This window comes from Drosophila elegans, unplaced genomic scaffold (genome assembly GCF_018152505.1).
Source record: "Drosophila elegans isolate 14027-0461.03 unplaced genomic scaffold, ASM1815250v1 contig_814, whole genome shotgun sequence".
In the NCBI taxonomy this organism is placed as follows: Eukaryota; Metazoa; Arthropoda; class Insecta; order Diptera; family Drosophilidae; genus Drosophila; species Drosophila elegans.
In genome coordinates, this window is record NW_024546167.1 from 17,751,095 (window position 1) to 17,766,438 (window position 15,344).

General features: G+C 38.3%; 2 protein-coding genes across 3 annotated transcripts in view; one reads left to right on the forward strand and one right to left on the reverse strand.

The window, feature by feature from the left end:
- The window catches only part of LOC108147905 (protein eyes shut), a 56,277-nt gene that overhangs the window by 5,164 nt on the left and 35,769 nt on the right, over positions 1-15,344 (reverse strand). The window contains exons 6-11 of the mRNA XM_017274666.2: positions 9,737-10,089; positions 5,022-5,294; positions 3,029-3,321; positions 1,907-2,567; positions 1,680-1,843; positions 336-1,067 (exon numbers count right to left, since the gene is read on the reverse strand). Coding sequence (XP_017130155.1) covers positions 336-1,067; positions 1,680-1,843; positions 1,907-2,567; positions 3,029-3,321; positions 5,022-5,294; positions 9,737-10,089 — 2,476 coding nt within the window. The remainder of the gene's footprint in view (positions 1-335; positions 1,068-1,679; positions 1,844-1,906; positions 2,568-3,028; positions 3,322-5,021; positions 5,295-9,736; positions 10,090-15,344) is intronic.
- LOC108147908 (MKRN2 opposite strand protein) overlaps positions 1-15,344 on the forward strand; it is a 57,928-nt gene that overhangs the window by 3,174 nt on the left and 39,410 nt on the right. For both annotated transcript variants that reach the window (XM_017274669.1, XM_041710232.1), the window contains one exon: positions 2,882-2,923. The gene's annotated coding sequence lies outside the window, so the exon portion shown is untranslated. Of the gene's footprint in view, positions 1-2,881; positions 2,924-15,344 lie in introns of those variants that run through there.

The window sequence follows — 15,344 nt, forward strand, 5'->3', positions numbered from 1 at the left end:
GTTATGAACTTATAAATATTATAAATCAAGAAGATATTTCTTATTAATTTTTTTTAAACATGTCACATTGTACATTAAAATATGTTTCTTTTAATTTGTGTTATGGGCCATTAAGTTTTAAAATTTAAAATTCATAATTGATCTTATATCCTTAAAGCTTATTTAATTGTAAAAAATGTATGTTAAATCATTGAATATAATTGCATAGATAGTTTGAGAAAATATAATATTCAATGAATATTTAAATTCATATCGATCATAAAGGGAAAAATATAGCGTAAAAGTATATATTTTTTTTTTTGCACCAAACACTTAGAGAGATTAAGATAACGCACCCACAATGTTGGTTTCGTTGAGCACAATGCGAGTTCCACTGACCACCAGTCCGCGGACACATCCTCTGAAGGGAATCGGGAATCCGGAGATGGCGTTGTGCGGCAGTTTGGATACATCCTTCAGTCCGCCAATGTAGAGCAGGGAGTCGGGTTCGACCAGCACCTCGGCGGATGGGGCCAAGGCCGATGAGGCACTGCCCTCCACCCACAATGTGAGCCATCTGCCCCGCTGCGCCATTTTGATCTTGTGCCACTCGCCGATGGCCAACATCCGCACACTCCGCACCACCGTCACATGGGTACTTGGGCCTGAGATCCTGAACTCCACCACACCACCTTGCAGCGATAGGGATACGAAGCCAATCTTCTTGTCCTGATTGTTGTTCAGGGTGCCAAAGTACAGAAGCAATCCTCTTTCCGAGAGCGGGCGCAATTGGAATTCGATAAAGAAGAACTGCACTCGGTGGTGCTCCTCGAAGGTTTTCGATCCCATCAAAGGAACTGGCGAGAAACTTCGCTGTTTTTCCACCTCATTCAGTAGTTTCATCACAAAATGGGTGCTGGGCGTGGTAATCGGTTTCGGGGGCATTAGCTTCTTTGTAAAGTTCCTGTAGCTGACCATTTGGGAGCGTTTGGCACCCAGTTTATCACCACCATCATATAAATATGGCCAACGAACCGCCAAGTAAGAACGTCTACCGGTTAGGGATACATCGCTCAGGGAACGGATTTCTAAGGGTTATAGTTGATAAAAAGTACAATTAAAATCACTACCAATAATTGTAAAGATAAAAATATCGCAATGAAAACATTTGTCATTCTATAACGATATTTTTACGTTTTACAAATATATTATTTAATTATTTAAAAACGTAACTTTACTTTTTGGAATATTTTTTGTTATGAGGATCACTTATACAATTTTTTTGATCATGTCCATTTAAAGTCAAATAAATCAGCTTTTGATTATATCTAACATCTTTTTATTTTTCCTAACAATTGATTAATTTTGTTTAAATTGGTTAAAAAAAATATATCTTTTCTTAATCATTATCAACATAATAAAATTCTATAGATATTTATCTGTAAAATGTTTAATCATTTGAAAATTGTTAAATTGAATAATATCGGACAACTTCTAAAATGTTGTTGACCAAGTCTATTAAATTATTTAAAACTACTGTAATTTGGTTTTGACTATTTACAAATTTATTTTATTTCCTTTAAAGAAGATTATTATTGTTTGCAATAAACAGGCTAATTCTTAATTTTAAATTTTGTTTGTACAACTTGAAAACATTTTTGTTTTTTCTTTTTTTTACTTATGGTATTCTAAAAACTTACCCTCCTCGCAGTTTTTGCCCGTTCGTCCCACAGGACAATCACACTCGTAGCCATTGACCAGTGGCACACAGGTGGCATCCTCGTAGCATTTATTGTTGAAGGAGTCGCAGGGATTCGTGGGCTGGGCACAGAGTGGACCATACCAGCCCTCCTGGCAGATGCAGCTAATTAGAACGAAAAATGAAAAATTAGTTTGCAATTAATATTATCCCGAAACTAGAGCTCACGTAAAGGTTGCTCCATGCTGCAGGCAGGCGCCATCGTGCTGGCAGGCGTGGCGGTGGCATTCCCTGGTGCCACATTGACCCACCCCGCGACCTCTGACCCCACGCGTCTCCTGCAGCGGCACCGTGACCTGTCCCGCCTTCAACTGCACATCGTAGATACATCCCTGGAATCCCGAGTGCAATGGCAGATCGTGCGGCAGCGTATTGAAGTTGGCTATCTCATGTCCTCCAAGATACAAAATGGGCAGCACATCCATGCGACTGCCACTGCCGGGCGACCGACCCGTAATATTGAACTTGCCGTCCACCGAAAGCCAAGCCTGTCGTCCAATGCGTCCCACTTTGATCTCGTAGGGAACTCGAGGCGCATCCAGCCGAAAATCAATGGGTTTCTGGGTGAATATCCGACGAGGTCCAGCTCCCAGGTTCCATGTGAGCATTATGTATCCCTGGATAAAGCTCACCGCCAGGTGATCGCTCTTCTCGTCGTGATAGCCCGACTGGCCGAAGAAGGCCAGCAGTGAGATCTGCGACATGGTTTGAGGCAGAATCTTGAAGCTCAGCTCCAGGGAATATTCGAGGGGTATGGGCACCGTGTAGGCCACAAACGAGGAGAGTCCATTGACACTGCCGGAAAAGGAGGGCAGGGCCACTTCCAGATCTTTAAAAAAATAATAAGACATTTAAAAGAAGTACTAAGGAAATTATTAAGTTAAAGAATTGAAACAGTACAATATAACCAACTAATTAGTTTACATATAGGAAACATTACATATAAGTTATTTGCTATAGCACTATTTTCCATTGGTTTTGAAAAATGTATAAATTATTAAATATCATTTAAATTTACTTGTTTCTTGATATTAAAAAAAAATCATATTTTATTTTCTTATGTAGATTAAGTTGTATTCATTCGATTAAGCGGGCGAAGAAAATATTTATGGTCTTTAATAATTTTCCATTTTCTCATTTCAGGTTTGGATACCAACATTTAACTGTAGCAGCATTTCAGTACCGGTAAGTTTAATATAACCTTTATAACTAATTTATAAACTAAATATTATAAGTTCTTAGGACTATTTATTCCTAAGAAATCTTTAAAATTAGTCTATAAGTACTTACTGTGTTCGCAGTAGTGGCCGTGTTTGCCCAGCGGACACAGGCAAAGGTAGCCGCTGCCCGGAAACTGTACGCAGGTTCCACCGTACTGGCACGGGTTGTCCTCGCACACGGATATCTCGCAGGTGGGTCCCATGTAGCCCGTGGGACACTTGCACTTCCACTTCTCCGCCTTCTCGCCGTTCTCGTCCAGATCGTTGGTCTCGATCTTGATGCAGGCGGCGCCATTGCGACAAGGACTCGATAGACAGGCTAAAGAGCCGCATTCCGTGATGCCAAAGCCATCCAAAGCATCCCTACACCGAAAAAATATTCAGTCAATTAAGTGGTGAATTTTTTTTACACACAATCTCCTATGATATATTTTTAAATATGTTGGAAATATAACTATATAACATATAAATTTATCCTCTTTCTTTGTGAAATGATAAACAATTTAATTACTAAACTTCCCATTGATTTTCTGAAACATTTTTTTCGCTGTGCAGATTTAAGACAGGGCGATGTGTTAGGTGTCGCAGCTAATTTCATGAACTTGGCTAATTCAACATGCCAATACCATGGACAGAGTGTCCTTTTCGCCATCCTTTGCGCCATTTGACAAACAGCCCAAAGCTGTCAGCGCTGTCGACACGGATGTGAAGGTCCCCTTCACCCCCTTCTCCCTCTTTTTCGACCTCCCCTTTTCCCCCGACCCTGTGCATTTGGGCCATCTGTTTGTGTTCGCGCTTTTATGAACGTTGCACACTGACGAATGGCTTCCGCATTCGCTGAAATCACCCCATTCCCCATCCCCATTCCCATTTCACCTCCTTTGAGATGTCCTTTTCATCGAGCTGGCTTTGCTGCATTTTCACTGGCAAAACTGCTAAGAGGCCATAATATATAAGCTTTTAGCATGGCTATTTCTTTTATGGTTAAGAAGTGCCTTTAATAAAGAAACTTGAAATCTACGGGAGCGGGGAATTCGCTTAGAGCTCCAGATGCATTCATAATAGTAAAAGTCTTGTTAACAACTTCAGCACTTGAAGCAGAAACTAGAAAGTTAAATGAATATTATTTCTACTTTATTTAATAAGAATTAAGAGTTGGCAAAAACAGAGCTTTTTTATATCTAATTTGATTACTGCACTTCTGTTTATTTTTACCACTCCCAGAGGACAGGCACATGCGTGGCCTTTAAGTATATATGGACTTTGGGTTAATTAGCAATATTTATTATATGTAGCCCCTCGGTCATTTTGCGTTTTATCTTCGCACGTAAGCAGAGTTAATTTTTCCATGTACCTTCGAGAAAAGTTCTTTACGTTCGGTGGCCGTATAAATCGGCCTTTACTGCAACTTCTCCAAAGGTTTTCACCACCTGCAACTTTGTGGGTCGTCATTTTGATGGTTTCGTTTTATTCCCGCCTTTTCTGCGGCGTTGCGCCTTTGGGTTTCCGGAAGAGTGTAAGCGGCATTACTATTTAAGAGGTGCCCCCGGCGGAGATATATTCTTTCACTCCCCCCACTCTATCGGCCCAAAAGAAGTCGTAACTTTTTGGGCGCTGTTCATTAGCCATGGTCCAGCGTTCGAAGCGCCCGGAGGGCCAAAAAAAAAATGGAGAGTGGGAATGGGCGTTAAGAAGGGGCACAGCGAGAAATATTCTTTATATTCTAACAAATTCGGAAAAATGTAATAGTCACCATTCCTAAATAAAAAGATAACTCTAAATTGTTGTTTTTTCCTGTTTTTTTTTTTAACTATAATATTTTTATTACCATTGTAATCTGAATTCTACTAATGGAGTGTAATATTTTATTTAAGTATGTGACTATTTTTAAAAACACTAAGGTTTCTGTCAACTATAGATAACGGACAAAGTATCAGAAATAACAGATTAGTGGCTGATTCTAAGAAATGTCTTTAAATTTATTAGTTTTGAACTATTAGTTATGAAAAATGTCCGAATAAGATATGTATTTATTTTGTAATGTACCCAAAAGACAAACTCACCCGAATATCTCGCGAGCCTGTCCGTTGATGCGCAGCGTATGGAGGCAGCCGGTGAAGCCGGTGCCACTCTGGGCCGGCGGCAATTCGATAATCAGTCCAATCGGCGCCTGGGGCGCTCCGCCCAGGTGCAGCCAGGTGTTCAGTATGACCTCGGGGGTGTGGAGGCGCGGGGGCAGGAGCTTCAGCCAGGTGGGCTGATCCCCGGACATGGCCAGCGTGTCGTTCACCAGCAGCGAGGCGTTGCAGTGTGTGTAATTCCGGCTGAAGTCCAATCTGCAAAAGGGAAAATTCGAGGCATTCCTTTAGCTCTTTTTCTGTTTACCTTCTACCTTTCACTTTAACATTTTCTTTTTTTTTTGATACTATAGTGCATGAAATATTTAATACGCAGAACTTTTCTTTTACGCGGGTGACACTCCCTGTATTCCCGACTTTTAGGAACGACCTTTGAGGGGAAATTCCCAACATGCCGATGCATGAAAATATTTATGACACCACAATCCACCAACCTGCGTTGCGATTTCCCGTATCCACCGAAAAAAAGGGTCCTGCCAGCCATCTGTTATATCCATGGCTACCTTTTGCCCTTTGACCTATCAACGTAGGCAACTTTTGCAGGACCCCCAACAATTATTTACAGTGGGTTAATAATTGTTAAACAATTTTTTAAAAAAATAAATCAATGTAAAGGTATTAAACTAGTCCAAGTTATATATACTTAATTATTTTATTAATTTAAGTTTCTTAACTTTTTTGACAAATCTATTTTTTCAATTTTCAATGCTTCTGCAATTAAACTTATAATTAAATTTCTGATAAGTTCTCAGCTATTGTGTCAAATCTCTCTTTTACTCATAATGCTTTTGCAATTATTTTATAATAATATAATAATAATAATGTTATTTAAACAAATCTAAAATCCCTTGAACTTGTATTTCCTCTATACGTTCTCCTCTATTAACCAGAAACATACTTTTACCCAATTTACAATTATAATTAATGTTAATTCACTCCGGACTCAAGCCACTGTCCCCTGGTCATATCCTTTTCCACTCCGTCCAACAATTGGCTGTTATGTCAATCGACTGTCAAATTTTTGTTTTGCTGCCCCGCGATGGTATGGAATTTTTTACCGCCCCTTTGATGTGACAGAGGTGAAAGCTCAGGTTGGAGTTACCCGGAGAATTTCCCCCTTTTCCGAAAGGGGCCACCAATTTTTATTGCCCCGCTTGGTCGAATGTCACCCCGCTTGGACTCATCTGCAGCATTTCTGATTTTATTTGTTGTCAGAAGAAGAGTTTTCTCTTTTTGTTTGGTTTTGGGGCTTGGAGCATCTGTTTGCAGATGGACGAACAGGGATTCATATCTTCGCGTTTATTGCATTTGAATGTAGACATTTTAATGCCAAAAAGCCAATGCAATAAATGACTGCAGACGGACACATATTTTATTGTTATTTTATGTAGGCAGGAAAAGCTGTAAAAAAGTTTCCCATATGCTGGCCAGATGGAAAAAGTTTTGTCTGATTGCATTTAGTTTTTACAACTTATGTAAATGCTTTTGACAGCGATTTTCCCTTTGTTTTCTTTAAATAAATTTGGCAGGAAAATCGAAAATAGTTTGGATACTTTTTGCTTTAGGCGTCTAGGATATTATCCATAATTTAAAGTGAGCAAAATTTATGCAATTTAAATTTCAAAGCCCATTAATGTAAGTCCCTTTTAAAAAGCCAAAATTAATTACCATTTCTAGTTCCATTAATGCTGCAAAACCAAAAATCCCAACTTCCTTTCAATGTTATTTAAAGTTCAATTAGCTACATTTGACTGAACAACAAATTAAATTAGCATTGTTTACATTCAAGGCTGTTCATTTTTCTTGGGCGTGAGGGGCGGTGGCAAATCCTTGAATATAATTTATTGACACGCCCAATTGAATGCTATTGAAAAGTTCTTGGCTGCGGAAACTGCCAAGTAAAGCAACTCATCCTAATTAATGAACTTAAGTCGAGAATTGTATTAGGCGAATTTTGCCATAATTAAAACGAAACTCCCGTCGAAAGCGGAAAGAAATGTGGTCGCAATTAGACTCGACTAACGGTAATTGTTATTGCTTTCTAATTACACTAATTGTGCGCAACACCAGTTCAATGAAGGCCCTTAACTAAAATGTCAATTGCGCCGGGCATTTGGGTCATTAGAGATTGGGAGAGGGATTCGCCCGCCCATGGTTAGATTTCCCAAAATGGGTTGGCCCACTATAGTTCATCGAAGGCCCGACATCGTCATCATCGTCATCGAATGGCCCCCGGGCGAAAAAGTCCTTTCTGCTCCCTCTGCTCGGGCGATTAAGCACGCAAGCCAAATAAAAATAGGCAACGAACATAAATTTGTTGCTCGTAAATCCACTTGCCAGACCAAAACACAAAAACAACACCCAGCAAAGCGAAAGAAGGAAAGTAATATAATATAAGTACACAGGGAAAAATTATAGCTACAAATTATTAAGAACATGGAATTAATAATTATTGAACATTAATTATTATTGAACATGTAATTAATAAAAAAATTTAAATCGCAAATAAACTCTTAATATCACTTAAATTTCGATATTACGTTTAATGAGAATTTTTTTAATAATCAAAACCAAAAAAATTCTTTATCTGTGTTTAAAGTAATAAAAATTACAATTGAATATTTACACCTGTGCTTCAAATCCTAAAAGAAATACTTATAAGCTAAATTTTGAAAGAAGCTTAAAGTATATTTTTACAAAAATATAAAAAGTTTGTTACACTTTTGCATTTAAAAGCATGCCAAAGCTAATGTTTTTTTCTCGTTTATACCTTGACAGTGTAACGCTCATGTTTAATGTCCTGATTTTTCGCAGTGCACATAAATATAGAACGAGAGGGCCCTTAACATCGGACATTGGATCGCCCCGAGCTGGGACCAAGTGCTAAAAAGTAAATTTGTGGTCGATTCGATAGTCGTAAAATGTGAATGCGTCCCCCTCGCTGCCTCTCACTTTCGCTCATTGTTCTCCCTTTGGTAAATTATTTATATGGGCAGCAGTCTCGCTCACTCTTTGTCCTACTTTTTGATATATATATTTATTTCTTAATGTCCTGTTTATGGCAACGTTTCGTCTATCCTTGATTCGCCATGGGAGCTCCATTTTCCCAGATTTGCCTGGCTCTCTCTCAGTACAGTTTTATTTGCCTAAAACAATTATTTGGTCATTTTCCATATGCGTTTAACCCATCAATTTGATGGCAATTTTTAGGTAATTGCTCACAGCTGAATTGTAAACAACCGATTTGCTGACAATTTGATGATGACTTTAAGTGATGGTCATTTGAATTTTGCAGGACACTTTAAAGTCCATTAAGTCAACACGTTGTAACACGTTGTAAAAACGGGAAAATGGTTAAGGGATTGATTTCAACTCTTCTTTTTCAATTTAACAATTATTTTCCTCATTTTTCCAGAATAGGCGATTTTTCATTCATTAATTTTTCAACTTTTTCATTAAATGTTCTAAAACTTTTAATGTTTCTAAATTTGTACGCCTTTTACCTTATACTTTCGCACATCTGATGCAAGCCATAACTAATTTAAACTTTATTTTCCCATTCTGGATATAATTCGCTGCGATAATGAAAATGTTTGAATAACTTTTAAATCAGTTTGCTCATTTTCCTTACATTTGCCAAGTGTTGGCTTTGGCCAGGAAATGTTTGTTAAACGATTAATTACGCACGAGTCCGCCCTCTCCCATTCCGTTGGCGAAAATGCTCGTTGTGAGCATAGAAAATGAGGTAAATTAAATTTTCAACCAAGGAAAAATAAAAGAAGAGGAGCCAGCAAGGAAAAATCTCCAACTAATTACGCATGGATGGCAAACGGATGCCCCGCAGGATTTAATGTCCAAGGAAATGGGCGAGTGGAAATGGTAAGTGGAAGGCCAGCGCAGAGGAGAAGCTAAAAAACTGCAATTTATTCTACACTTGAAGCATTATAATTTGTGGCCTCTGCGGACGAACGGAGGACGAGATGAGAATCCCGAGCGAGCCACGTTTAATGGGCAATGTCCTGGCCGTTTGACCGCCTAACCGCCTGGTCGCCTGCTCCCTGACCCTGACCCATATGCTGACCTCCACCTTGCCGCGTGCGCTTTTTAAAAAGTTAATTAACATGCCGACAGTCGTCGCCGTCCCTCTCAATCATCCGCAAGTTGAGGTTGGGTCACACTTGCGTACCTGCACAGGGAGAAATCGGCCTTAAATAGAATTCTGGAGCAAGAGTTTGCAATGCACAGACAAAAATATGAATAAGAAATGATACTCGTTCAGATAAAACTTCGTCTAGATACTTTTATCACACTATTATGTTCAAAAACGATTATTATGTTCAAACATGAATTTTTCGAGTTTCGACTATGTCTTTCTCCTTCTACCTCATGGTACTTTTAGTCGCCATTTTGAATTTTTTATCGTTTACGGTCTAAGAGAAGTGTGTTTGTGTGTTTTTCTGTGTAGTTAAAGCGTTGGTCAAATGTTTTAGTCATTTTATAAAATATTGAAATTTATGGTAATAAAAACCTTAATTTTTGTTGATAAACTCATGGAACATTGGTCCATAGCCTTTTACGAATTTTCCCCCCTGTGTATGTACCCGCGTAATTGCATTCCGTGGTCGACACTTTTCACTTACTCAGCTCGAATGGTAATTTCGTGGCCGGTGTTCACAGGCGTTTCCAGTTCGCTTAGCAGCATCGTCTGCAGTCCGCAGGAGAACTGGAACTGCATGAGTCCTTTCTGCAGGAACAGGGCCATGTAGTGACCCCCCTTGGTTCCCTGGGCCGCAGCCAGCATGATCAGTCCATTGGTGGCACGCGTTCGCACCTTCAGCTGGATGTGCATGGGCAGCACGGCGTCCAAGGACTCGTGCGCCCCGATGTCCTTGTAGATGCGGTGCGACACGTACGAGTCGCCAGAGAAAGCTGCGTTGCGGATGATGATTGGCAGCTCGCATAGAGGACCCTGCCGGTCAAAGCGACAAACGCACTGCAAAAAAATATAAAGAGAATAAATTAAAATACAACATTCTAGTTGTAACTCATTTCTAAAGTAACTCAGTTCAATCTCTGTTTATATCAAAAAAAATTATAAGTATTTAAAATTTTTGTTTCAATTCTTTTTCTAATAATCCCCATTTACTATAATTATAATTTAAATTTTAAAAATATTTGAAATTAAAAAATACGATAGCCCAAATAACCAATCGAAGCACCACAAAAGCAAAAAGCTGTATTATTGGTTCCGTGATAATTTATCTTACACTTTCAATGCACATATTTTCGAGTAGCTACAAAATATTTACAGCCCGAACTTCGCTCCAAAACTTATAGGAAAGTCGCACCAAAAAGCGGAGCAGAACTTGAACAATTTTAATTTAATTTTTGCCCACCCCTTTGCGATAGACGACGACTTCTGGTCGCCTTTCAATAAGAAGAGCACGTTCGAAAAATGCCAATAAATTGAAAAGTAATATGAATTAACTTTTTGGCTCTCCGCGGCATTGCCTTCGCCTTCGTCCTCGTCTTCGGCTTCCACTTCGACTTGTTCATTGTCCTGGTTTTAATAATTTATGCCGCACCAAGGGACACTTAAAGTGCAAGGAGAAAACTGCAACAGGCGACCCACGGAAAACCGGGGGGCTGGGAAAAGGGAAAAACCGGAAAAGACCACGCACAGGCACCAAAAACTTTTTCCCGATTTTTTTCCCTCCACCCCTAAAATTGAGCAAATTAAGAGTAAGAAAGTCGGGAAAGTAGGATGATGTAGGGGAAGTAGTGTAACAGTCACGTGGCAATGCCTTTGTGGGTGGTAAAATGACAACCTCTTAATGGGAAGTTTTTCATATGTTGCAAGGAGTAGCCTAAAAAATATAAGACACAAGTTATGGAAAACTTTCGTATACAACCTGTTCTTCAGGTTTTGTACTAATGTTTTAAATTACGGCTATGAATTATGCATACATTTATTGAAGACGTAATTACAACCATTACACAAGGTGAACTGACGGTCAAGAATTATACAGCTACTCCTAATTTATATATATAGAAGGCTGACACCAAGAGTTATTTGCTAATGTTTATATTAAAAAATATTAAGAACAGCTTTCGATTGATTAAACTAAAATTTTATGATTTACTTGTTTTGTTTTGGAATTGCAACAAATTTATGCTTCCAGCTAAGAATATTTTATAAAGTACAGACTTAATTGTGGCATAAATCTGTCAATCTGTAAAGACATTATTCAAGCTTTTACAACCCAACATGCGAAAGAACACCCCCGCTGTTTGGCGGAAACACAGAACCAGTGTTAAAGGCTTAAACTCTTTTTTACCACCCATTATTTTTCTCTTCATAACAAATTTCCGCTTTTCTTGTTTTTATTTCCACGCTTTGTTTGCCAGCAGAAAACATTAAAATCATGCTCCTGCTGGGAATATTTTTCATATCCATATACCGAGTTCAGTTCCGTTCTTCGCTTATATCCCTTTTTCATAGCATACTTTTCAGAGCCAACTCAATTTTAGCCTCTTTTTTTAATCGCGTGTGACCTTGAAATTATACTAAAAACTTTTTTTTTAGCTTGCTGCCAGCGCCTTCATAACAATTATTTGAAGTGTTTGCTAAAAGTTTATTCGCGAACTTTGTTTGCGTTTGCTCAACTTCGCTTTAGTGCCACTCTTGTTAGACAAGTGAAGCTGCGTTTGCGTTGCAAAAAGACGGAAAAATTCAGTATCGAGGCCACCAGTGGGCTGAATTTAGTTTTTCGCACAATTTTAGCCTACTCTGTTTGCTTGCTGCCTTTTTTTTGTTATTTGCCTCCACTCGCATATGCTTTGCTAACAGGCAACATTTTAATTAAAGCTTTTGACCTTGCGGCATTTGGCTGGCTCAAAATGAATGTTGGCCAAAAACAAAAAAGGCCAGGAAAAAAGTAAAATTATATGTAACGAAAATGAGCTAAGGGAATACATATGGCAGATTTAAGATTTAAATACTTGTGGCAGGGCGGAGCAAAATCGGAAATGAGTCTTTGCTGACTAGTGCAAATATGAATATTATTATTATGGCATTAAATTTAAATGTGTTAAAGCAATTTTAGTTGTTTGAATTAAAATTAGAATGTGCAAAATAATCGTTGAGCTTGCATACAAATTTTCGTGAATTTAACATTTATTTCAACAATATATAAACGTATCTATAATACTATTTTGAAACTATATGTGTATCCAATCATAAAACCATACAAATCCGTTTTAATTGATTTTAAATCATAAACTAAATTGAGTAGCTTGAAGCTTTAAAGTAATCATTGTGGCAACTCAAATATTTTGGTAAAGCTAAATAAAAATAACTCATAGCATAGTAAAAATAATTTAAACCACTCAATTTCAAGCGCCCACACCGGATTATTCACTCAGACTTCCTAGAATCTCTTGGTGGCCAAGCGTTTCCACTCTTTTTTTCCTATTTGCGCTTTATTGCGTTGGCCAGATGGAAATTAATTGTAACACGCCTTTGGAAATGTCAACAGGCAAATGCTTGGAATGGCCTGAATGACTGAAGTGCACTCTTCAAAAAGGACGATGAAAGTGGTGGAAAGGGGGGAAAAGCTTGGGGAAATGGGGAAATGGGGAAAAGAGGCTGTGGAGGACGCATTAAGTCAGGGAGACATGTGGCGGTGATGGAGGAGCCTAAAAGGCTCAACAAAGTTTTCATTAGTGGCATTGGCGGTGGCAAAAGCAACGCAATGCAGACAGTAGACACACTGAGCCTCAGGAAAATGGGGCGAGAAGGGGGGTGGAAAGAGGAAAATGGGGGGCCAGAAGCCAGGCAAACATTTTCCAAAACCAAAAACTCGGCGGGGTAGCACTTGAAATGTGCTTAATGCCACTTTACGAGTGACTTTCGCCGAGTGCGAGTGCCACTTTGCCTGCACTTGTCCCTGCCACGCCCCTATTTTCCACACTTTTTCACCTACCCCGCCCCCGCCCAAGCCACCGCATTTCCCAAACTTGCCTAACCAATATGACAGCTGACATATGTAAGTGTATGTCTGTCGCTCTGCCAGTCTGTTTTTTGTCTCTTTATACAAATGCAAAAGGCGAAATGGAAAGAGATGGCAAATCAAGCAGCACTGAGAAAAAATATTTTTTTAAGATTTATAAAAACCTGTTGCTATTATTTTCTTTGTAAGAAAATGAAATGAAAAAATTGATGTTTTATTAAATACTTTTTCTTCTTAATTTCAAGTATAAATTAAAAGCTGATTTTTGAAAATAAAAATTAATGTTTTGTTAAAAACTCTTTCTTTCTAGAGTAATCAATTTAAAGCTATTAATGCCAGGAATTATCATTTTAATCTGTTCCCTGTTAAATACTCATTTGTATACTTAATATATAATTATTTTCCTCAGCGTATGCCAATGGTGAATCTGCATATTAACAAAAGCCTTGAGTGTGTGTGAGCTGCCGTGAGTGTTTTCGCAGCTAGTTAAATTACTTGGCAACAATAAAGTGGCATTTGCTCTGTGAAATAATTTTCTCCGCACCTTTTCTCTATTTGCCACAGTTTTCTTGGGCTGCATTTGTGTGAGTGTGTGCAGGGTGAGTGTGTGTGTGTCACACAATAACAATTTCATCCCGCGGTGTTGTGTCACTCACTCAAGCGCTAAATTTATTATAAAAATTTAATTTTTTTCTTCTTGTAAGCATGTTGGCCACATGCGATGGCTTTTTAACCCCCTCACTTTCTTGTTCTTGTTTTCCACGGTTTTCCCAGGTTTTCCCCGTTTTTGTGTGTGTGGGTGCTTGTGATTCATAGGTACACTTTGGAGATCTATGTGCGCTGCAGCGAAAGTTTATAAATAAATTGCCAGTTGCTTTGTTAACTCATTAACTGGGTCTGAAGCATTAATTAGTTGCATTAGTGCTGCTAAACTTTTAGTGTCTAGGGTTTTTGGCTTAAAGTTTTTCAACAATGTTTTAGGAAATATATGAACTAAAGAAAAATGCTATGAATTTTTTCAAGACTTGGCTTAAGGACTACCCCACTTACCAGCTAATTTTAAAAATGTAATATTAATATTATTACGAAAACGGGCTACAAATAGATCTTTACCGGTTTAAATTTCAATCGATAATGACATGTTAATGGCTTTTAATATTTGGACAATACAACTAAGAATCATGACTCCTTGGTTTTCCGCTGCAATCTTAAAATAATTATCATCAATTATCCGGGTGGTAGTTGCCAATTTTCACTTTAGTGACTCACACGCTGGCCATCCTTTCCAACTTTGGTTGGAGCTTTTAAATAAGCCAAGCATTGTCAAGCCATATTGGCCTCACGTTTCGGTCGTAAAATACTGGAATTGCATGTGGTGCTACTAATTTGGCCAACGGTGAAGCCCTTGCTGACATATGAATGCCTATATATTTAATGGTTGTGGCCATCTAGATATTGCAACACACTCTGACCTTCATAGGGTAATGAATAATAAATGAGAAAAAGCCTGAGGGTGACAATTACATGGCCATTGGTGAGAATTTGTTAGACATGTGAATATTTTTATGACCTTCACAAATTCTATTTAATTGTATTGCCTCTAGCAGAGTTAAAAACAAATGAAAGGGCTTTATATATATATGTTTTAATAATGTATTCCAAAGAATATTGAAAACAGAATTTTAAACATCAATTTTCAGCAACTGAAATCATTTGGAATTCACTGAATCAGTACAACCCCGTATTATCAATTTCCTGCCAAAATTTCAACCCAAAAAAAAAAGCAGAACTAACATGCAATCATTTGTGAACAATTTTCCGGTTATTAGTAGACATTGGAAATTTGTTTCGTGCCTCTCTGGTAAATGTTCATATATGCTTGTTACGCTTAATGGCTTTCAGTTTGCCATCGAGGTACAAAATTCGATATTCCCTCCCTAGCTCGTTTGTATTTTTGAAGCGTTTTGCTACTCTTTATTTTTCGGGGTAAAATTACCACAAGTATTTTCATAAATAGTTGAATAGCCATACTTTGGCAGGCCTGCCATTGTTGGCTGTTAGTGTAACTAGAGCAACTAACTGGGGAAGGCTTTTGTGGTTTCGCTTGTCGAACATTTTGTCAGGCATTTTGCAGTTTGCTGTCTGATTTTTCACCTGAAATTTTGCCGTTTTTAATGCTTCTGTTCTATTTCCAAAGTTCTTAACTATTCATTTATAAGAGCAATTGGCATTTCTG